Below are 26082 nucleotides of genomic sequence, written 5' to 3' on the forward strand. Positions count from 1 at the left end.
CACAATAGACGAAATTGGTCCGGTCGTCGAGCATTTTATTTATTTATCGCATGCACGGCCCATTAGAACTTTGTCAGCGCCGCCCCAAGATATCTAGATCCATAATAATTAGGACCGAGTTCGGAATTTTCCCGAATATACCTATTAAATTGGTTTGTTATGTAGTCCCGATTTAAAAGTGTAATCTCGAAAGCCATCCGGCGTTATATATAAAGTATAAAATATACGAAAACAAAAATCATTACAAAAATTGATTGAACCGGACCGTGACAGTTTCGGTTACGCGGCCATGTAGGCCTGTCCCGAGATAATGGATGGTCAACGAAAAATGTCATCTTATTATCTCCGGTTATTTTTTTATAATCGATCATTCTTTATATTGTCAATAAATTACTTAATATGATTTTAATTTTAGGCACGATTGTGAAGATAAAACGAAAAAAAAACAAACACAAACGCATAGTTAACTATGCGTCTACGTACTTTTGTTCTTTCGCGCCTGTTAATTAATTTTAATTGGTGTGAAAACGGGACGCGGTGGAAGGTAGGGGTCGACAACGACGACACCCAAATAATACTCTCCGATAGATGAATTTGTTAGGGACCTTGCGTGGGTACCGAATCAATTTCCGATAATTCTTACACGGTTTTCTATGGAATTATTGTGATTATTTTATCTCGATCTGTTCTTATGTTTAATGTATTGAATTTAATATCAGACGCAGGTGCATCCATAGATTTGGATAGGGTTTCTACATTCAAATATAGAAGAAAGCAGGAAAATAATTACAAATTAGTTTAATTTGATGTTTTTATTCTTTAATTAATAATTTGTAACTCTCCTATTCTCTTTCTTAATAACTTTTAACGTTTGCCAATTGTTACTATTTGCTACTAGTCAATGAATTTTTGCCTGTCGAAAGTTGTAAAATCGGATGACGAATCAGATTAGCTTGCTGTTAGCTGTATTGGAGATCAAATATACGAAATGTATAAAAAGGGTAAGTAGTTTCTTCAATCGAAACATAATTTAATACAATTATTTCAGAGAAAATTGTTAGTCTGGAAAGTATGCATCAAATGCTGAAAGGTATTCAGTTATTGGAGAGATATAGAACATCCCTTCATACACTGTTGGACTATATAGGATTTAAGTGGCGTAAAGATAACCCAAGAATATATTTAGTGGAACTTCAAGACATTGCTTTTAAAAGAATATAAGTTTTAAAACATATAACAAATTAAAGGATGAATTATTATATTAATTTGTATATTTAGATGCAACTTTGATATTTCAGAATGGTACATTGAGTCTTTGATGACAAGATGATAATAAATATAGTGTAATGACAACAAAAGTTGATAGACTTTATTCATTAACTTGAAGAACAATATAATATACGATAATTAAGGAAAATGCAATTAAATATGATTATGGGACATTGAAACAAAACATGTCAAATAGAAAGTGGAAGGCTAGAAAAAGAACATGTTAGTTATTCACCCCTGTTAATCAAATACGAGTAATGATTAAAATTATTTTCTTTGTAAACATTCCTATTTTGTTCTTATTTCAGTTGGATCATATAATGGAGGAAAAATTATCTAAAATTTCGGGTATCTAAACATCAACTTTTACCCATAATTTTAACGAATCAAAATAAAATGGGAAGTAAAATATTTATGACCTACAATTCTAAACTGAAGGTATTCGAAAGCCATACAAAATTCCAGTTATTTTGAAGCATTAATCGACTTTATCAGTTAAATAGCAGTACTTCTTATTCTTAATACATATTCTTCTCTTATTAGCTTATATACATATATACATGTTACAACAGTATTTACTATCATAGAAGGTGTGGATTAGTGTCAGTTTAAGCAACTTAAACCCATAGTATGTTAATGAATATAAGAAGAACGTATCCAAAATATTATTAGTGTTGTTACTTTGTAAAATAAGATGTCAAAATATTAGAATATGTAACTAAATATAACTGTTGCATGTTTTCATGCCTTTGTATTTTGGTCTGTTTTCGCATTAAAATGTATTTATTGAGTAAAGTTGGATACGAGTGGAAATATTTTACATAATTGGAATCGAATGCAATAATCGATCCCTTTGCTGTCTTATTCTGCATCTTGTAACTAAACGCAGTCTTCTTGCTGCAGTTTTTGGCCTAAAGAGTGTTTAAAAATGGAAGAAGAGTTAAACGAAAGTGTGCGGATTCGACAAGATTTGTACGATACAAGTCATGTAGACTACATGAGGATTAAATTCCTTAATTACAATTCTTTACTAAATGATTTAATTGATGCAACTTCTCAATTACCATTTACTAACGATCTGGGAGATAAACGTTACCATTTCTGATTCGAATTCGCCTTCCAATTAAACTTAGAACTAAATTGCATTGTACCAAGCCTACTCCTGTGTATAGCTGTACTGCGAAATGAGAACTGCAATCGGACTGTGCTCTTTTTTCCCGCGTACACTTGCCGTAACCCTCACTGCATCACTTCATTAATCTGCGTCTCATTTTACGCCTGATCTAACAGTTTTAGTCGGTTTTAGCAGTTAACGGCTTAGGTGTCGATTTAGATGAGCCTCCTGAACTAACCCATAATATTTTGCACTTTGTTTTTCTTTCATGCCAGGTAATGAGACTGTGATGTTGAAGCGGTTTGGAAATGAAAATATCATTTCAGTTAAATTCTGTGTTGGCCTTTCCTCTTCAATTGGACATTTCAATTATATGTTCTTTCTGGAACATGAATATAGCTATAGTCAAGTGTCAAATATGATTTAGTATAAAATGCACCATCAATTGTAAATTCTCGTATATCAACCCATAATATTTAAATTCAAATAACAGTAACTCACTATGATTAACATTTAAAGAACGAGATGGAACTGTCATAGCTGTAAAATAATACTACAACATTATTTGAACACAATTTACTTATGGTTTATCCGTGGACGTTGGCTTCATGTAACGCAGAAAATGATCGTGCAAATTCTATTGAACATCAGCACATCTTTCTTCGATTCGACGAAGAAAAAAACGGCCCACAAGCGGTTCGTCATAACAAAATAAGCAAATTGTGCACAGTAATACGTATTAGAACTATAAATGGGAATAGTAACACCCATTCATTGTTGTGTCAATCTAAACTATGCAATACTACGAACAACATTCTTGGTCGGCGAGCGTACCTCGACCGAACTACAATGATACGTCAAAAACTGTGGTCCTCTTGAAAAGCGACGGACAATATCCTACAATGACTTTTATTATGCGTATGTAAATAAACTACCAAAAATGTTCATTGTTTTTTTTTCAGGTTCAATTATACTTACAAACATAATATGATAATTCTTCTATTTACTTTAATTTTTTTATATCAATAACTATATAAAGCAAAATATTAATTATTGATTATTTATTAATATTATTTATTAGTATTAGTTGCTTGTATGTATTTTGGTGAACGATATATACGTAGAGATATAGAGATTTAACTTTATAAGAAATTTTGGGAAAATGTTTCGCGACGTCCAACATGTAGATGTCGCTATTGTTAACTTATTACTTGTTTTAATCACTATGCTATAAGCTGTGACGGGAGCCGATTAGTTCACTTCGTCTCTACAGTTCTGTTATTGTTTATTTGTGTCCGGCGCCATTTTCAGTACCTAAGAAGCAGCGCATCTAGATTTTGATAACATTTGGAGAGATTCATAACATGTTAGTTATTAATTCATAGTTATAGTATTTATAAGATGGTAGTATAATAAGTGAAGTGAATTCTCGATCTAAAAAGTGTCGTGTACCCGAATGCACAGATAGTAAAGAAATGTAGAATGGTAAAAGAGGTAGATAACTGTCTTTAAAAAATAATTGATAATGTTAAAAATCCCAAACTGACTGGATTAACCATCAAAGAAATTTATGATCGTTACAGCGTGTTTTGTTGTAAGTTGAGGTATGTTTATTCATATTAATATGTTAATCATATAAAATATTAATTTTTTCATTTTAGAAATTAGTCCCTTTCCGAAAGAAGCTACACAAACGGCCATATCCTTTTATTCTTGTATCAATTATTTAATAGTTGAAACTTCACTAAATTAAATTTTCCTGTATGCAAACCTTTTAAGAGAGGATTAACCAAAGTTCAATACACTAGGAGCATATCACCTGGAAACGGTTTATTTCATTAATTAAAAAATCTATTGGTTTAAAGCTATTTAATCAAGATAATGTGGAATTCTTTTTGGGTCTATTAGAATTCGTGCATTGAAGAGTATACATCCTTCGGCTAGTATGCTTAACAAATCATTTAAAGTACTCATAAATTAATTTTTGATTTTTTTAATTTGTGTTTTCGAAAATTCAAAAGTGGTGATTTGGACGTGTAAGACAATGAACGTTCTGGAAGACAGAAGAAGATGTGAACCTGTAAGAGTTAATAGATGAAGATTCAACTCAAACTCAAAAAAATTGACAGAAACCTTAAATGAGGCCCAAGAAACTGTTAGTAACCGATTACGAGCGATAGGGAAATCCAAAATAAAGTAGTCGGTTCGATTATGAAACAATAAAGTACCGAATCAACTACCATACCGAGCGTTCGCAATATTCATCGTTATGTCGTTCCGAATCCATTTTGATCGTCGTCTCTATCATAAAACACCACGCGCTCCTCGCAGCCTCGGTACCGGTACAGCCGCGACTCGCGCATAAAGAATTTCGACGCATGAATCCCGTGGTACGGATCAAGCGCTTCGTCTCTGAAATTTCCGTCATACGTAGTCTCATTATGAATATGGCAACATAAATTTGCCGGTCGGAATGCCACGGAAAGAATGAAAGAGAAAACCTGTTGCGCGTTAGTAGTTCGGTCGGGTAACGTAAATGTTTCTACGTAAAAAGTGGCTTTTACATACAGAACTAGATGGTCGGCGCATTTGTTTTCCTTATGCAGGCCAACTGAGCGCTTACAAATTTGTCCAGCGATTATCTATGGTACGAAACCGATTGGCAACTTACGCATATTATTTATTTTTGTTGTACGCATTCATTTAGTTGGTTGGTTGGTTGGTTGTTTGTATATTTTATTATCTTGATTATATATATATATATAATCCGGAATATAACCGGAATATCGATTCCGATTTTTTCGGCGAAAAACTGCATAATTTTCAAGAAAATGGAATTATTAATTGATTCAATATGTAGACCATTTGTGTCTATACGTCGTACTATTAGTTCTTTGAGCGAAACCGTTCATCGAGTCTTTTTTAAATTCCTCGAAATTGGTGAAGTGCTCCTCTACGAGCGAGTGTCCCATTGATGCGAGAAGTTGATAGCAGGACGGGGCGAGGTCTGGAGAGTACGGCGAGTGTGTTAGTATGTCCCATCTAAATGCTTTCAAGGCTTCCTTAACTAGTTTTGTTTTATGAGACGGCACGTTATTTTGGTGTAAAATCACTTTACCGTATCTACTGACCCATTCTGTACGTTTCTTTATCTATACATGGTTCAAATTGATATTTTCTTGTCGGTAACGAACATTATTAATTGTTTCACAAGAACTATTGACGAGGTTTCAAGAGTTCCTAATACACCACGCCACTCTGGTTCCAATAAATACAGAGGATTTTCTTGCGACCAAGTCGAATCAGGGTTTTTAATATAAATCCACTTTTCATCATCCGTCACCATTCGATGACCAGAAATGATTTCTGATCAAACTTCTGAAACAGCATTTCACATATATTTCACATTTCACATTCAATTGTTATGGCAGCCATCTTCCTTAAACTTTTGCCATTGCTCGTAATTGGTCGTTGATCGTTTCTTGAACCACATATAATATTATAAATCTATGACGGTGTTATTCATAACATGTATAACTTGAACCTTGATGTCAGTGGAGTAAAATGACATATGCATTAAAACACAACATTGCATAATTAAGCCTAGCGATTTCTACAAGAAAACTGACAAGAGATAATGACTTTCCAGTTTATCTGGTATAATGGATAGTTCAAATGTCAACAACAGAAACACTAATTCATATTTTCAGTTCGATATTCCAAATTCCCAGATATTTAACGTTGTCTACTTGCGGAAGTTCATGATAATTCAATTATGCTGAGGGACATGCTCTTCTATAAATGGTGAATGTCACATGGGTATATTTTTGTCTTATTTGTTGATACGCCACGTTTTCAACCACAATTCGACTTTGTTAAAATGAAGTTGGAGGTTTCTTGCGGCTGATATTGAATCCTCGTGTGATGATAAAACCGCTGTATCGTCAGCATATGTTGCAACGGTAGTGTTTCTTGAGGTCGGTAGGTCAGCTGTATACAATAGATATAACAATGGGCCAAGAACATTATAATAAAAAATGCTTTAAGAATAATTTATAAATCATTCTTAAATAAAATTGTACAAGTAGAGTAAAAGCAGGTCCCCATTCCTACATAAAAAAACGTTGATTTGTATTGATTGTTCGGCATGAAACTGATTCGCATTAACAAAGAAGAATGATCCTCTCGCGTCCGTATATTTAAACAAGATATCCATCCAACAATTACACGGTTCAAAAATTAAGACGAACTCGTTAGAAGTGAATGTTTACAGGCAGTCTATAAATTTTCAACGGCAGTGCCCCGGCAAGCGAACCGAACGAGCTAAACCCGAGCGTGTAGCGGCAACGTCAGGTCCATCACCAGACACGGCGGCCATTAGAGGCAACTTTTAAATGTTTATTTAATTTGTTGTTGCATTCGCTCGGGAGAGCGCCCGCACAATTATAAATTGGCGTTATCCATTTCATCTTTGTTAGTGGAGAGATTATTCTTTGGGAGCGCGTAAGACGTTTTTAACCGGAGCGTCTGTCTCGTTCGGTTTGAAGTTGTTACTCGGTCGTTTTAACATGAACGCGACCTTGGGGGTATTCGTTCGGACATGCCTTCTGTCATTCGTTAATAAGGTTTATAGATTTTTGCCAAGTTCTGCAAGAAATACTTTTATTTCTTGGTAAATAAAACACAAATATTCAAAGAAAAAACATTATAATGGTCACTATCTTGATAAAATACAAGGTACTACAATAACATTCGTGTATCAATTATGCCAACAAGACACCCTTCAAGAGGCTTTATGAAAACTCTATCATTTCCAGTCAAGGTACCGATTTTTAATCCAAAAGTATAGTCCACGATTTTGCTATTTCTTTATACTAGTTGTTATCTTGTATAGATCATGTTTCTTTCATGACAGCGTAAAGGGGAATAATGTAATGATACGTTATTAAAATTTATTTTCACAGTATTTTCAATATAAGATTAATTGAAATCATCAATTTATATTAAATCATTAAAATGTATGCAAACTATCTTAAAAGCTAACACTCACTAACCTTTTTAAAACTTCATTTAATTACATCTAATATCCATTAAATTTCAGTCAGTTTTGATAAGTATATTACTATACCACTGAATATTATAACAAAGTATCATTAGTAATATTATTTTCAGAACTGAAACAACTTTAGAGCAGCAAATGTATATGAATAAATATGAAATAAAATCTGAAGTAATACATGTTTGTATATAAAACAAAGGATATATGCATAAAACAATTCTGAAATTGGTATTTAACTTCTGCATATATTCATTACTTCATTTCTGTATTAATACAGTCCTTATATTTTATGCATATTTCTCATTCAAAAAATATTTACTGCAATACCAATAAATACGCCAGGCTCATTAAAAGAATAATTTCTGGACTGAAATTTTTAAATAAAATGGCATCGTTCTTTGCTTATTTATTCGTTCTAGCTGATAACTCTAATTTATATTCTATGCCTGTCGTTTATTTACTGCATTCTACTTTATTCTATGTGCCACATGGGAACTACTAACTCACCAACAGATGAGGAATTAAAATTCTAGGAAACCATTTTATAACTGTTAATATTCTTTGAAACGTTCATTATAACTTTTGATGCAAAAATTAATGTATTCAATACGCTGCAGTTAGTGATGTGTTAAAATGAATTTCATAATGAAAAATTAAATGAAACAGAAGTTATTTCCACTAATATTTACATAAAAATCTTAATAACACCTAAGCTCTAAGCACTGTTTTATTAGTTATTAGTTATACGAGGGTCACTCTATATTTCCCTTGTCAGTCCATATGACGGTTCCATCGTAAAGTTTGACATTTTTGACGATTTACGTACTCAGAACATTTTGTCGCCCGGACGCTATCAGTTTATTTTATATTTAGTTGAAAGTTTCGTCTCGCCAAAAAATGGAACTGAATCGTGAACATTTTCGTGCGATGATTTTTCACGATTTTCGACGTGGATTATCAATCAAGTTAATTTGACTTTTGACGATGAAGCTTCATCAAAAACCACCGTGTATCGCTGTTTTAGTGAATTCAATCGTGGTCGCAGTTCGCTGTCCGACGAGTTTCGTGAAGGTCGTCCAAAATCGACTGTTGTGCCAGAAAACATCGATGTTGTGTGCGAAATGATTAAACAAAATCGTCATGTCACCTATTGTGAGATTGAGTCATCCCTAAGCATTAGTTCTACCAGCATGAATGCGATTTTACATGAACACTTAGCTGAGCTAAAGTTATGTTCGCTTTGGGTCCTACACAATTTGACAATCGCTCAAAAAAAAGGCTCGTGTCGACTGCTGCTAAGAAATGCTTAAGAAATTCAATCTATTATATTATATTCGTCTATAAAATCGTGACAGGTGACGAATCATGGATATATTCGTATGAGCTAAATCCAACAAAAGTTGTTCGCGCACGAAGCACTTCAAAGAAAATGGTGCTGTGTTTCTTCGGGAAAACTGGTCATATTGCAACAGTGCCTTTAGATGATCGTAGAACTGTAAATTCTGATTGGTACATAACCATTTGTTTACCAGAAGTATTCGGTGTAATAAGGAAAACAAACAAGAGACGCTGGATTGTTCTTCATCATGACAATGCGAGCTCTCAAATAAGAGACTATTTGAGCACTCAAAACATAGAATTGATGGACACTCAATGACTTTATTTTGTTCCCATTCGTGAAGAATAAATTGCGTGGTCAACGATTTTCATCGTCCGAAGAAGCTATTGAAGCGTTCGAAAACATGTTTCGAAGATACCTCATTCGGAATGGAATAAATGCTTTGAAAATTGGTTTAAGCGTATGCAAAAGTGTATCGATCATCGTGACGAGTACTTTGAAAAACAATAAAAATATATTCGCAGCTTAACTATTTGTTATTTTTTTCATATTCCCAAAATATAAATAGTGACCTTTGTATACAGATTACTTCCAAACTGATCTCTGATTATTATAGTAATCTTCTACACCAAATAGATGCATAAATATGTGAAAACAACTAAAAAGTAGTATGCAAAAGGAAAAACCAATTAAAATCAAAACGAATGGAATTAGATAGATATTTTACAACTAATGTATTTAAATTTTTATAATATGAAGTGACAAGTTTAGTGTGAAACTAAGAGCGTTGAAAGGATATTGATAAAGTACGTGAAAGAAAAATACTGAAATAACCATGGTTTAATACGCCCATAAATATTTAATATATTCACATAGTTTATAGCTGATACTATATATTATGCTTTTATCCTGTTTGAAGTTCAAAGTCAGCATAAACAGGCAACGCTCCAAAGAAAATATCAGCTTACAGTGTTTTTTTCAATTTTCTCAAATTATTTATAATAAGCTAATTGATAATCTGTGTTCTGTTGCTCGCAGACCTCATAGACATGCAAAGAGCACCGGAGCAGATACGTCCATTTTTTCCTCGCCGTTTTGATTCCAACGTACTAAGTAGACAAATAAAACGAGAGCGGTCTCTAGAGCTTAAGTACTGCCTACAATATTAACATTGATTCTTTAATGGATTTTCCATCAAACCTGTTCGAGCACATCTCTGACATTAAATAAGTAAAGCCGTAGGAATTTTATAAAAGAGAGGCCATTATTCTACTTTGCAGCTTTTTATGCAACCTTAGTTAATTATGCTCTTATTAATTAAATATAAGAAACGGGACAAAGTTATTTAAGAGGTTTTTTGCGCTTCGGGACTGCTCGTCGCGTTTAATATGAAATTCATTCAGCGTTTGGTTTCGGTTTTCGCGATATGCGAGCTTAATCCGAGAGATACTAACACGCGATGACGTGCTATTGAGGATTATTAAGACGCCGATTCTGGTTGAATTCACTTATCTTTATTAGTGTTAGTTACTAACTAATTAGTATTTATTCGGTTAACTTTAGTGTTAGCTAAGACATTAATTGATGAACATAATAATTTTTTCCACACTAGCTAAATTGATGTATATATTGGTCCTCTCCTCTCTTGGTTCAAGACGTGAGACCATTTTGATAAAAAACGCACACTAAAGCGGTTATCTGAGTATAGACTACTTCCCAACAAATACTAACATCAATTTCTCCAAAACCTAGCAAAGACCCATACTACAAATTTCATGCAGTCTGTAATTGCCTACCTCTCGAGTTTTCATCTATCTACATTCTCGGCGATCACTTTCCTATCACTGGTAATTGTTGATTTCTCAATGAAGAATCTTCTCAAAAGAATCTCGAGCTCCCAAAGTATATATCCCAAGTACAAGATGCTGTTATATAGGGGTCACTTTTAAATCAGCATTTCTACTAACCATCTACAAAGTTCTAAAGTTTGTAGAGAATACCTTAAGATATTGTAATTACATCCGACTTGATGAGCTTCATGTAAAGCCTTAATTAATAATTAATACGATCCCATCATCCATTGGGAGTACTCATTCGCGAATTGACTGCAAATCTGAGAAGCAGCGGTAAAATCGTTATATTTATATAGTTCCCTCTCATACCGAAATCGAGAGCAATGAAAGAACAGATTTCTAGGAAAACTCAGCTGAAACTCGTAAAATAATACTGGAGAATGATGGTGAATAATGTATTAGAGAAATAGAGGGACGAGAATGGCTCCAAACTGCAATGTTGAAGAATGGTTCAAAATATATATATATATATATATATATATATATATATATATATATATATATATATATATATATATATTGAACTAAAAGGATTGTAACAAAGTAGTCATGTTACATGACAATCTCAATTTGTAAGTGGTGCGTTGAAATTTTAAAATGGAACATCCTATCCTACCTGTCGTATTCTCCAGATTTGGTACTTGAGATTATTATGGTCTGGCAGAACACCAGTTTCTGGTTCTTGAAGATATTAAAAAATGGGTCGATTATAATATATTCTTTTTATATTTATATTAAATGCTTTCTTTTGCTGCTTCTATTCCTTATAATGTCGTATATTTACTGCAGTAGTACCTGGAGAGACAAACTTATTTGTTAAAGTAAATATAAATTACATTATTCAAGCACCCATTAAATTTACTCAGACTAGAAATCTATGCTGGTAGTATATAGAATCTAGGAAAATAATATTTGAATTTCCAGTATCAATTAATCAGATGAAGATACCAATAAGAGAGAAATAAATAGTATAAAATATAGAGATACGTTGATTAATTCGCCTTGATGTAAATGAGTTCAATAAGCATAATCTTGTTTCCGCCATGATATAGTAAAGTAACACTTACATTATTACCAAATAAACGTACCCTTAAGAATTGCATTTTTTTATAGTCCTAGCACTAGAATCAGTCGAATGTTTTACGAGTAATTGTAAACGAATGTTAAGGATTCCCAGTTATATGACCACCAAGAAGAATGAGAAATTGACTATTGAAAACGAAATTATAGGATTCTGCGGTAAAAATCGGAAGATAAAATGGCAAATAAACAACGACGTTTAAGTACTTGGGAGTTTGCAAACGAACGGTCGTAAATAACGCAGCATTTATGATGTTTGGTGTTTGGTTCTAGGAAATGGCGACGCGTGACAACGCCAAATTAGCAGAAACGTCGAAAAAATGACCAACGGCGAAAACGGTCGCTAAATTTCGATATCAGGAAGGTCGTCAAACCTTCATCCGAAACAATAAAATGGTTTCATCATATCAATTTCAATAATAATTTAAATACACGAAGACAACATTCGTTTTCTTCGTTAAGCTTACATTATTTCAACTAAAAATACCCACACATATACAGGTTTTGAACCAGTGAATAATTAGTTAGCGAAAGATAAACACTTTAGGTATGTCCGACATTGTTCCTCCTGCAACAAGACTAGAACTGATGTTTGAACAGTTGGCGGAAAGCATTTTCCTGGTCGTTAGTATTTAGCTCAACTTGTTTCACATTACCATTACGAAACGCTCATTTTTATTGACAAAAAACTGCTTTTCTTGAAAAGTTTGTTTACTTCTACTAATAATATTTACACATAGCTTTTAGATATAGCTTCATATTCCATAAAAACCCTCAAATTATAGATGTTAATTAGAAATATTCGAAACCATCATCAGATTACAACGGAATTAAATATTTATAGATCAAGCCGAGTTCATGTGTAAGTTTTCCTTTGCTTTATTTCTTAATTTATCAATATAGATACACTTGAGCGGAGAAAGGAAACAAGTAGACAAACATGGTCTTGGTTCCGACGATAATAATCGAGCTAATGAGAGAATAAAAGCGAAGTGGTTATGATAATGCTGCATGCTCTAATATATTTCTTGTTTAGGCATTAATTAGAGCCGATAAAACTAGTTCTGCGATGTCGTATCCCTTCTAAGAACAAGCTCAAATATGGCCAATTTAAACCTAAAGGACGTTTAATATATTATATTTTCGTTTGATGACTCAAAAATTAATTATAGATAAATATTTAAATTTGATGTGGGATTATTTGATATTTAGTCTTCGAGCCTGGTTAATTATCATTTATCAGTTAATAATTATATGACTTTATATAACTTCTGGATGGTATTAAGCTTCAAAAGATACGTGTCAATATTTCATATCATTCCAGCTATTAGTTTACAATCGTTTCGTTGTTATTAAAGAAGCGATTAAAACGGTGTATTGTGTGTTGACAAAGTATTATTTTTATGGCGGGAAAACATAGTGTCTTCCACCATTCGTTCAATTACCGGGTACTCGGGTACCCACCTATAGCGTGGCAGATGTGCAAGTCAATATGATGCCAATACTCGAGCTCAGCGCTTGGAGAATGATAAAGCTGCTCCAATACGAGACATTTGGACAATGCTGAATAGAAATTTAGCAAAATATTATAAGCAAACAGAATACCTGACAATTGACGAGCAACTTTATCCATCCTCTCACTACATTCACTCAGTATATAAGTATGGTGAATATGTGATGCCGAAAATTCGTATCCACTTACTGGACAGCTTTACACTGGAAAATCGAAAGATGGTCGTGAGAAAAACGTTGGTGAATGAGTTGTCAAACACTTCCACTGGCAAAATTTTTACTATCTTGGAACCTGCCCACCAGCAATGGCTGTATCAAAAACGCGAGAAGAATTAACCACTGTGTTTGGCTTTCATGAAAAAGTTACCCTATGTAGATATGTGGCAAAAAAACAAGGTAGTAATTATGCTATCACCAATGCATCATGAAGATAAGATTACTGAGAGTGCAAAGAAAAAACCCGAAATGATTGAGTTTTATAACTGGTCTAAAGCTGGAGTAGACACGGTGGATAAAATTCTTGGTAGATATTACTACAAAAAGATCAACTCAAAGGTGGTCTCTAGCATTTTTTTACAATATTCTCGATATTGCCTGCCTTGCATCATATATTCTGTATTATGAGAATAATAAGATGGTTGATAAAAAATCGTATAAACGACGATTATTTTATCGGCAATTGGGCATAGAGCTATGTACTCCATTCGTTGAAAGTCGTTTGAATAATGCAAAACTTATGAGGCATTTCTCAACGAAAGTGGCGATTGAATCTCTTCTTAGTCGAGCTATCAATCCGAATGCGCATCAGCGAACATCATCTGTATCATTGACACCTCAGACGCAGCTCGATTCAACTGAGAGGAAAAGGATTACTGGTGTATGCTATGAATGCCTCCAAAGTGAATTTAAGAAACGTCGCAAAACTAGAAAAATATGTTCGGTATGTGAGAAACCTGTTTGTGACAAACACTGTATTACAACCACGACATGTGAAGGATGTACGAAATAATTTAATGTACTTCAATTTTTATATGGCACTGTATTATAATATATAAAATAATGTAAATAAATAGTAAAAGAATGGAAAACGATATTAATAAAATTAAATTAAACATGGTTATGTATTCCTTACTTACTATTTTTGTTATTGTTTATAACAAGAATTATTTTTTAAATAAAAAAAATTACAAACTATATTGTCTATTATCAGTTTAAAAGTCAAATTAACTAAATACTTTAATAAGTAGTCTCTTATGTGTGTATAAACCTGTCGTCGTAAACTAGTGGGTACCCGGGTACCTGGATATTGAACGGGCGGGGTATCAAGTTTGATAGTTAATAACTTTTATTAATTAATTTATTGTTAAAAAATTTGACGAAAAATTGGTGTCAAATTACTTCAACCTTGGGGATCCAGACGGCCATAAATACATATTCATAATCTACTATGAATATCAATTAAGAGTATTTTAAGATATTTTCAACAACTATTACATGTAAATTACTGAACTCCCACTGAATTATTTTTTGAGTTTTTTCTCTTATTAAAAAGTATAATTATATATATAAAGAGAGAAAGTATAAATATTAAAAATAATTTTTGAGTGAAAACCTTCTTACATAATTTGCAGCTATTCAATATGAACTAAGATATTTCGGAAAATGTGAACGATTCTAATTTAATAAATATCATGTTCTGAAATGGGATTAGATCAAGACAACTTTAGAAATCATCTTTGTTTTATTTAAACCCTAAAAATATTTTTTTTTAAATAAAACTCTATTTTCATTGTAACGAAATGCATGTATGATTAAAATTTGTTAAATATATATATATATATATATATATATATATATATATATATATATATATATATATATTTAAATAAATATAGTTTTCTAAAAAAAATACGTTTGAAGTAGCAGTACAATCAGTTCAATCAGTAACAATTGTAACATGATTTATAATTAGTTATTTTTCAGTATTACATTTAGTATATTAACAAACTAGTTAAGAATATATAGTAAATGTATCGAAAATATATATTTGCGAATGACTTTGTACATAAATATGAACAATTTAGTTACAATGGCAAGTGTTGATTTTTAAAATAACATCAATAAAGAATAACAATACCAAAATACTAAATCAATATAGCGTTTATACCTGAAAGTGCCTTAAATCTTCTTGAAAAAAAAGGCATTGGGTATATTGCATTTGAATAGGGACATTTATGAGAGGAAACCTTCAAATTTTACCTGTTGTTCTTGGTAAATGTTGATGAACTTTACATTCACAATATACAAAAGATAATTTTTGCTAGTTATTTATCGATATTTTTTGTAGGTGCATGCATGTATACTGATCATTTTCTCGCTTTAACGAAATTGTCTTCCATCTCTTTTGGTCTTCCAGTACATTCTATACAATTAACATCAACGTCATCACTTCAAAATCGCTGGAACGAAAACCGATGTTACTCCATAGGTTTCTAAGGATTTGATGGGTGTCAGCAGCATATTTTTTCGTATCAAACAACAAACAAAAGTAATGAATGTCGAAAATGGAATTTAAATTATTCCATGATTAGCGCCTGTATACATTGAATAACTCCATAATATTAAATGCAAAACTGTTATTTATATTTTATATATAGAAAAATGTTTAAGATATCGATTTTAATTTAAACCTTTTATAAAATTATAAATATTCTTAGACCGTTATATAGTATTTTTGTGAACCGGGTAAATTGAGGTAAACTTAGAGTGAAAACAAAGCCATTTTCTCAACTATAATTAATTCTTTTCATTTTTCATTTTTTCATTCATCTTCATGTTTCATTCTTTTACTCTCGTGAACTTACTGATCGACTCATTATATGTAATTATCTAAAGAGAGCGGTATTATTTCCTGATGAGTACTGTAAACAATATGGAGAGTTACAAAACCATATTATAACAATTCTGATGTATTCAACATCTACCATGTGTTACGTGGTTGACATAATACTTCGGTTAGTGTTCACTTAAAAGGCACTATATACCATATTTGAAGAAAACAATCGCCCGGCGGACAATACAGTTAATATTTCACGTGCAGCCGCACAACCTGCGATGTTATAACTTTTAACATTTCCCATTTATTATCATCGTGTCGAAACGACCGGCATTACCAACGAAAAAACGAAAGAAAAATAACCACCGATCCTTAATTCGATTAATTGAAAGGATTCTGGCCTTTGGGCTTCGTTCTGATTCGGAGCGAGTAAGGTGGCGCGCCCTGTATAGCGACCATGCAACTATCTAATAACCTACTTAATGGTGGTGTTCCAGCATCATCTCCAGCTAATAACGCGACGCCGCTTTGTGTCGGATAACGGTACCGCTGAAAAGTTCGGAATTTTATGTTCCCGCGAGCTAGAGATACGCAAAAGTCGTACCTTTCTAACCGTACATCACGAAATGATAAAAACTTCGCCCGTAACAATTGGAACACAGCAAATAACAGCGCTACGGTACCGCGTTCGGTGATAAAACATTCAAAATAATAGGAGTCGATACCGGTGTCGTTGATACAACGAGGATTAATCGTTTCTAAGAATGGGGTCTTCTTCGTGAACTTCGTTTGTTGAATATTCGTTTGTTCTTATATTCATTAAAAAACGTAAAACTTTTGAAATATAATTCATATTTTTATTTATTTATTTCATCAAGGAAGTGTACTGGGACCAATGCTTTATCTACTCTACACTGTCGGAGAGACAATAGTAAAGAAGCCTCACGAAAATTACAACAACAGGCTGGTGATAATATAAGTAATTGGATACAAGCTTGGAAAATAAGAATTAATGAAAGTAAATCTATACATGTGCAGTTCACCTATAAACAGACCGTACAAGCATCAATAAAATTAAATAATACTATCATTCCATATAACAACAACGCTAAATATCTCGGAATGAATCTTGATGCAAAAATTCAACGGAAGGAACATCTAAAGAAGAAAAGAAAAGAACTGGAATTGAAATACAGGAAAATGTACTGGCTAATTGGAAGAAAATCACAATTATCAATACATAATAAATTGTTATTATATAAGCAAATACTGAAACCTATATAGACATACGCAGTTCAATTATGGGGATGTTCTGAAAAAAGTAACATAAAGAAAATACAAAGTTTTCAGAAGAAGTGTTGTGTAGTGAGGTGCATATAATAAAAAATACAGCAGTGTTATGTATAAACATTATTTACCAGAGACTGAGATAGGGCCGACGGGTCCTCCTAGTTATATATCTATATTTAAGTTATAAAAACAAATTATAGATTATTTGGAAACGACTATTAACAATGTAATAATTAAATAATAATAATAATAAATTTATTTCCTTTTAAGCCTCTACTGCAATGGACTTGACCATAATATACTCAAATCGATGTCTTTAAAGTATTCTTGGAGATCAGAAAATAGCCGGAACTTCAAATAAAATATTTAATATATCTTGACTTATCGGGCGCATATCCAAGTCATCATTAGATAACAAGGTATTGCGAAACGTCCATACTTAAGCTTATTTGGTACACCCAACTGTGGGGTACCGTTAGCAAATTTAATATTGCCATCATACGGTTCCAAAACAAAGTGTTGGGTGCCATTGTTAATGCTGCGTTCTATGTTTCTAATAAACTAGTACAACGCGATATCTCTCTAGATCCGATCATAAGTATAATTCAAAATGTTTGTGCAAGTATTCTTAAAGAGTATTGGTGCACCCCAATGTACCTGTTAATCAGTTAAATGTACGACGTGATGTGTGAATGAAGTGAATTTCTTAGACTAAAACGGTTAACACCATCCGATCTGGCTATAGGATTTATATAGATTTTAGAACAGAATATAGAATGGGATTTACTAATTAAAATAATATATTACTCGAAAGATTGTTGAATCTCTAAGAACAGTAACAAGAAAATATGTTTAATTAGGAATCAATAGGAAAGAACTGGAGATTTGGTTTTATTTTTTTCATATTATATCAAAGAGAGGTACCAACCACCACCAGGTAATTTTGGCCACTATATATATATATATATATATATATATATATATATATATATATATATATATATATATATATATATATATATATATATATATCATGAAAACGTACGAGTATGTTTTATAATTATTGACTTCTATATACTTAACAAAGAATATCTTGGCTGGCGAAATAACTGCATGAAATCATCATGGGAGTATTTGTCGATTGCAATTTATTCAGTAAAGTTGACCATTGAAAGATAAGAAGATAAAACGATTCTTGATATGAACACTCGACCACATATCACAATGTCAACAGTCATTATTAGCTTCACAAAAGTTTGTTTCATTTTCGAAAAATAATATGAAGTAAGCAGAGCAGATCAGAGTGAAACTCAAAAAACTGCACTGGTTAGTCCGAAAATACTCCATACTTGACCTAAAACGAAAGAGATTCAGAGAAAGAGACTTCATCGGTGAATTATAAACCTTATTTGGACTTATGCAGTTCAAATATAGAATAGCACTGAAACATCAAACCGACTTGTCAAAAAACTTGTTGAAATCTATTGGAGTTGCGAAGTTATATAAGATGTTACCTTAAAACATGAAATAAGGTTACTAAATCACAGCAATGTGGAAGCAATACAGCTTCTGGACAACACGCAGGAAATCAGAAGATTGAAGCGAACCAAACCGCATAAAGTATTTAATATTAACTCTAGCTTAAGTAATCTATTTTAATTTTAGTTTGGGAAATATATACTGATACTCGTCTTGCCTGTATACTGGTGCAAGTACAACACAACATTTGAAATAATATAATTGTACAAAATTCTTTGAACAGTTCAAGTAAAAAAGCATTTTTACTATCAGTATGATTGTTGAAATCAATATATTATCAATTGGAATCAATATATCATATTTGAATCGAGTTTAGAACAGAATCATTTGGAATAACATGTAGTGTAAGAATGGGAGCCATAAGAAGATTGGAAACACCAGGCGATTTAATTTTATAAGACTAAAATTAAAAAAGGTAAAGTGGGAAATGTGGAAAAAGTTAACCGGATGAAGGTTACTGCATAGAGATAGAGATCTGTAGTAAAATATCTGGTATGAAAATCCTAAAATTAAAATGCATTTAATTACGGATGGTTGATGAGGAATGGTAACATGTTAAAGACGAATTAATTCAACCGAAATACCCTCGCTAACGGCTTATATAAAACACCTGTTTTACATATAACAATTTAATACCGTTTAACCGGCGAGTTCAGTGTTCAGTGTCTTCATTTATTCATAAACAACAAAGCCCCGAACCATATATATGTATCCGTAAGACAGTTAATAAGCGGCGGGCTAAAACTCGAACTTCTCTCATCACCTTTACATTGTGTTTTCCGAAAAAACGGCCACCTTAACAACTTCCGAGAATCGCTCTTTCTTAACCAGTCCATGAAAAACTGGCCGTTCGCAAATAACTATAATTGGAAATATACATTCCCGCTTATGACTTATGTTCAATACCAGGGTAATTATTTCTTATGTTCCTGAATATATTATTACGCGTGTCGTAGAGAATGTGAAGTATAAAGCAACTGCAATTCTAGTATTAGGTATGCGCTGTTAGAATTAATTGCATAATCCACTACTGCCTTTAATTATAGCTTTGGAAAATTATTATCCACTTACTATCTTCTCACTGAAAATAGATTAAATGGAGACTTCTAATATCTACGTGGCTTTAATCAGTCCTGTATATGCCCACAGCACCATTACAGTGGTATCCAGCACATCACTTTACGGTTGCTTTATGGAGGCATTAACGACGTTTTATGGATCTTGGTGATTCATCATTTCGTAACTGGATAGATCTAGATAAAAACTCTAAAATCAGAGTCTTATTACATTTCATCAATCAGGTTTGAGTCAGGTTGTACGTGCATTGCCTTGAAACTTTACTTGTCACATCACAAAATATTGTGAAACAATGAATGCTTCATTTGAAAAGAACATTTTAGTATATTTCTGAAAAATTTTAAGAAAATTATATGGAAGAATAAAGAAAATAAATTATGAATTTTGACGATTCGTTATTTAGTAATCGGATAGATCGAGACAACTTGAAAATTAGAGTTTTACTAAATTTCATCAGTCATATTTGATTTATGTTGTACATAACTTCGTAGCCTTATTTGTCGAATCGGAAAACATCCTCAAAAACTCCCAAAACTTAGTGATGTGATGTAACACGTTTTACCCAAATTATCATGAATTGAAATAAGCCCATTGATATAACACATAGGTTAACCCACAGGGTTCTAAATCAGGTGAATAAAGTTTGTTCAAAAGCATTTTTAAGAGAGAAGCTCTTGACATTTTGGCACGATGACAAAACAAAAATGTAGTTAAAAATATTAAGCCCAAGCAAGATTTGTAATGATTTTGAGTAGAGATATTGTCGAAAGAGTTTGTTTGAAACAAAAGCAGCTCATGTAAATCCAAAACAGCAGCAAAATGAATAGTATTTGTTCGAATACGATTATTTAGAGACCCTGTATTTTGATATTTTAGGATTCTTTGATTAATATTGTTGTCGAAAGAATGTATGAATGAAAATATGTTTCGTTTAGTTTTTTTACAAGAACGTTGCTGCGAAAATAAATTACCTTTTTGCAATTAAAATTATTGAGAAAATAATCAAATATTAGAAAACCTCTTACTTCGTTTAACATTTTAACGACTTTAACATCACTGAAATTCAGTGAATACTCTATCACCTTCCTGAGTACTTGTACCATTAATATGCTTGTGTTCTTAATCTGCACTATTCATCATAGCACTTCTCCAAGATTATAAGTAATTCATCACATGAAAATGTGTCTATAAAACACCTCTAAGACAACCTCTGTGAAAAACATAATTAACAAAAATAGAATATGTCAATACGAACGCTATATCAATTTAAATGCAAAAAACACCTTCGGCACAGTAAGGTTTTGAACAAATTTTATATGCTGTTTGATTGCAGAATTTGTTTATTCAGCATTTCTCGATATACATAAAAGTTAAAGTTAAAAGATAAAAGTTACTCTCAAGGATAAAATAATAATTCTCTATAAAAATATTGCTAGAAGATCTAAAAATTAGGTTATACAAATTAGGTATATAAATGCACAACAATATTTATTAAGCGTATTCTCGTAAAAGAAGAGGTAACATCATTTTGCAATTAAAGCTTTCATTTAGTTTTTGTAAAAAAAAGATATACTGTAATCTATACAGGTCATGTCTATCAAATTTTCTTATCCAGAAACATCAAAAATATATCATAATGATCTAAAAAAACTCAGAGAGAGCAAAAGTTCCAACAAATAATGTAAATAAAAAGAATATATTTTACCACAAAGTGAATCTTCACAGACTTACATTCAAATAAGTTAAATAATTAAAGCCCTATATTCAAAATAAGTTGTTAACATTAATATTCAACTGAGTTCATTTAAATTATTCTATAATAAATCCTACAGTGATATTTTAATTATAATTAGAAACACTACACATATATTTGAAATGATTAGTTTTTTTTTTTTTAATAAAGGATGATGCTTCTTCTTACTCTGATTTTTCATGGAGTACCAACAAGGCGATTGCACACAACTAAAAATAATTTTACTGCGTTTTAAGGGTTAGGTTAGAACGCACACAAAATTATTTCACAATACCTACCAAATCGAGCTTGCCGAATACAGGATGGAAAGAATAGAGTAAAACGGTCATTCGATTTGACCATTTCTCGAGAGAAAGAGAGATAAAGAGACCGACCGGACTAAACTTATTAACTTTTGTGTGAAACATTATGCTCTGTGAAGCACGCGGTGTTCAGCGTTCCACTTAACCGCACCCGCATGCTTTCCATTGTTTTTACACTTGATTTTCTGTTTCATCAGCTTCCCCATAACGAATAATCGATAACGCAAGAATTCACGATCACGAGATAAGAGCCGAGCACAGTAGCCGCGAGATTGTGTATATGTTTACGATTTTCAGCGAAGGTTTCGCGTCTTTTACCCTAGGTGTGTGCTAGTAGGGGATCACGGAGAAAGAGCGTACATGGTTTCGCGAAAGCTCCACGTCTAAGAGCGTAATTATGGGGAAAGAAGGTGTACGTTCAATATAGTTAACTATGAACATATGGAATTTAATTTTCCTTTTTATAGCATTATCTTATAAGAATATGAAAGTTATATAATGAAAAGAAAGTACAGAGCCTGAAAATAAAATAATATCACTTTCCAAAATACAGCATGTTAGCTGGTTAATGATTTAAAATTTAAATAATAAACGTTTAATTAAAAGAAATGTTTAATGCATATAATTTTTAGCAGAAAATACCTATATATACTATATAGCTATAGAATAAGATATATATATTTATTTATAACAAACTAAACAAAAATTTCATGAGCGATAATAATTTTTAGTTAAAAGAAAAACAATCTATAATTAACGCAATATTTTAATTATTGAGTGTTTACGTTAAGAGTCTGCTGTATTATATTTTAGTTATCAAAATCAAAGAAAAATCACTAGATTTTAATTTGATACACTAAATCGATTCTTTAGTGCTAAAGTGACTACTTATCTGGTCTCATTCAGTTGGTTCCATTAATATCTGAGGATTCTTCATAATCAATATGATACTTTAACTGTACTATCCACTCACGTATCCAATCCACGTACGTCAATGTTTACCTAAACAATAATCTATTTTGGATCATATTTACGATATTTACGATTTGATTTCTTTTCTTAATTGAATAAATATTATTATATTAATTTTAATGAAGTTTAACATGAACCCGAAGAAAAACAAATTCAACATACATAAACGAATTTTCACCATTTTAAAAATTATGTTAATTAAGTACTTAATATAATAATTAATCGAAGAGCTTTATTTTATTTTTTTATTTCTTTATTTTATTTTAATGCTTAATATATCAATGCAACCGTATATATACATATAACATAAACCAATCTCTTTGATTTTAGGTTAAACTACGAGTATCCTCTGACTCACCAGTACAGGTCTTCTTCAGAATATGATATGCTCTGCTTGTAGGAAGGAAATTTTTTCAACTTAACATGCCATCGAGATGGATACACAAGTATTTGACTCATTTTTTATCTATTAAGTGATATAATTCAGTTGTTTAGATATATTTGGCACTACTAAGTTGTATTTTCCTGTTTGTAGATTATTTACGGATTTTGTTTTCTGCCATTTCTTTTATTTTTCTACAATACTATGCAGACAGATTTAATAGATAAATCAGATTCCGAAATATAAAAGCCAATCTTCATGTAATTATTATGCCGATAAATCCGTCTCTGTTAAGAATTATATTAACAAAATCATACATAACTTTTAAGTAGCCATTTATATCAATTGATATGAATATATCGAGAAAATTAATATTACAAATACATGAAAAAGTATAATACTTAGTTAGAAAAATGGAAATAAATTTTGATCAATTATTTAAACAATATAACTGAGAGCAATAATGAGTAATGATACCCGTAAAGTTTCTTCTAACCAACAATTACTGGGGGTAAATTTTCAATTATCTTTGTGAGCAGAAAATAGCTATATATACCATATCACGAAATTCAACCACTAGAATTTACGAGGCCTCAGGAACTTGAGAATTTTATTAAATTATTTTATAAAATTTCATAAAAATCAGCAGTCCTGCTTTAGTCGCTAAAGACAAAAAATCTTGATCCAATTATTACTGGGATATGTGAACGTCGCAATTTCTTGTAAACTGATTCAATATTTTTGCAAATAAATCATTTATAATTAATTTAGTTTTTTATTTGCAGCTTTTTAATACCCTATAAGTGATAAGTCAACGCTGTAATAGAATATTTGATTTTCCGTAAGCAAATATATAAATTGCCAACAAGGAATAATAATTTCAATCAGTGAGACCGAAAAGCCAGTTCAGTAGCCAGACAGTAGTCTTAATGAAGAAAACCCTATTAACAATATCATAATCACTTAATAATTAACTTAATAATTGTATTTAAGTTTTTTGAACTGTTTATTGATTAGTATTAATAAAGTGTTAATGAAATGAATTATGAATTAGAGCAGACATTTAAAAAGATTTGACTTAAGTCCTGCTGTGGTAACTATAAACAATAGACTGGTCTCAATAATCACTTGCCCATGTCATATCCAAAATAATTTTTCAAAGTTTTTCAAATCTTTTGTTTCAAATTATCATTAAAAAAAAGAATGATTTGATTCTTACCAATGGACAATCGAAGCTTCTGTTTCAGCACTGGGGAAACAAAAACAATAGCAATAAAAATATTTCTGGTTACGCCGGTTAACTATGCTGTGTAAGACCGGCTATATACAGTCAGATCGAAAGTGTTCGAAGAAGAATCTAGCATATAACAGACAGATATTTTGTAAAATCTAATAGTGTACTGTAGAATGTCAAATATTTAATTGTATATTTAATAATTATTTTTTGATTTTTTGAATAAGTTCAAAGTTTTAAGAATAAGAAAATATAAACAAAGTATTAGTGAAATGAATTATGGAGTAGAAGATCGACCAAAAAAAAATCGCATCATCAGATCGGCAACCGTATATTTCGAGCACTCTGTGCACGTTTAATTAGGAACCTACTGGCTGAAATCGACAAAAACACTTAACTGCTACTTCGTGTCCACCGGCACTCGCGTTTCCCCTACGTGTGTAGCAACTTTGCATTTCAAATGGACGTGATTTTCCAACGCGACTTCGTGCTAGATCGAAAGAAGATACTTAGCATAAAGATATGTATTATCCATGTCCGATTCCGTTCGAACCTACACGTTTCGTCGACATCCAGTTCAAACAAAGATCTATTGAAATGTTTCTGCCGAGAAAAGGCGCATTCCGGAATTCCAAAATTAAAGTTTCTGTCTAAGTGAACGCGATAAGATATTATTTTATGTCGTGTTTACAATATGCGACGTGAAATATGCAGGACAATAACACAGTGTCCTGCTTGGTACACGATAGTTTTGTATGTCCGTACAACAACACAAAGAATTCATATCTATTTTTATTTTTCCGTATATAAATAACACATGGGAAAAGTCCCAAGCCTACCGCATAGATGGCGCTAGTTTCATTGTATTCGCCCTTTTTTTCAGTTAGCATTAACTTTGAAAAGAAAACTGTGAAAATTTCATGATATTCTACTCGAATATTTGTGAGTTATTGGGTTAAGAGTGACACTGCTTTTCGTATTTTAAAAGCAATGGATGAAAAACTATTTCGTGTTTTAATATTACCCTGATTTTTGATGAGAAAAAATATCGTTCAAGCGAGGCAGTGGCTTGAAAAGTATTATAAGGAATCTGGTATTTCAGAAACAAAAATAACACGTTGGTTTGCTGACTTCGAAGGTGTTCGTAGAGACACTGGTGATGCAGAACGCAGTGGACATCCAAATGAGGTGGTAACATCAGAAAACATTTAAAAAAACACAAAATCGTTTTGAATGATCGAAAAGTGAAGTTGTGTGAATTAGCTAACTTCGTAAATATATCAAAAGAACTTGTTGGTTTTATATTGCATGAGTATTTGACTATGAGATAGCTCTGCTCAAAGTGGGTGCCACGTTTGCTCTTTTGGTCAAAAACAAGAAAATGTTGATGATTTTGAGCAGAGTTCGGCCATGTTTAAATGCAACAAACCGGAATTTTTGCATCGATATGTGACAATGGATGAAACATCGA

General features: G+C 31.9%; 2 protein-coding genes across 2 annotated transcripts in view; both read right to left on the reverse strand.

Moving 5' to 3' along the window:
- The window catches only part of ds (dachsous cadherin-related 1), a 555958-nt gene that overhangs the window by 117604 nt on the left and 412272 nt on the right, over nucleotides 1-26082 (reverse strand). The window lies entirely within an intron of this gene.
- Nucleotides 6118-26082, reverse strand: part of LOC143192706 (uncharacterized) — a 68299-nt gene continuing 48334 nt past the window's right edge. The window contains exon 3 of the mRNA XM_076398199.1: nucleotides 6118-6319. Within this exon, the coding sequence (XP_076254314.1) occupies nucleotides 6239-6319 (81 nt within the window). The 3' untranslated portion in view covers nucleotides 6118-6238. The remainder of the gene's footprint in view (nucleotides 6320-26082) is intronic.

This window comes from Rhynchophorus ferrugineus, unplaced genomic scaffold, assembly GCF_030347505.1.
Source record: "Rhynchophorus ferrugineus isolate W39M unplaced genomic scaffold, kcgeb_rfMv2 rfM3, whole genome shotgun sequence".
NCBI lineage: Eukaryota > Metazoa > Arthropoda > Insecta > Coleoptera > Curculionidae > Rhynchophorus > Rhynchophorus ferrugineus.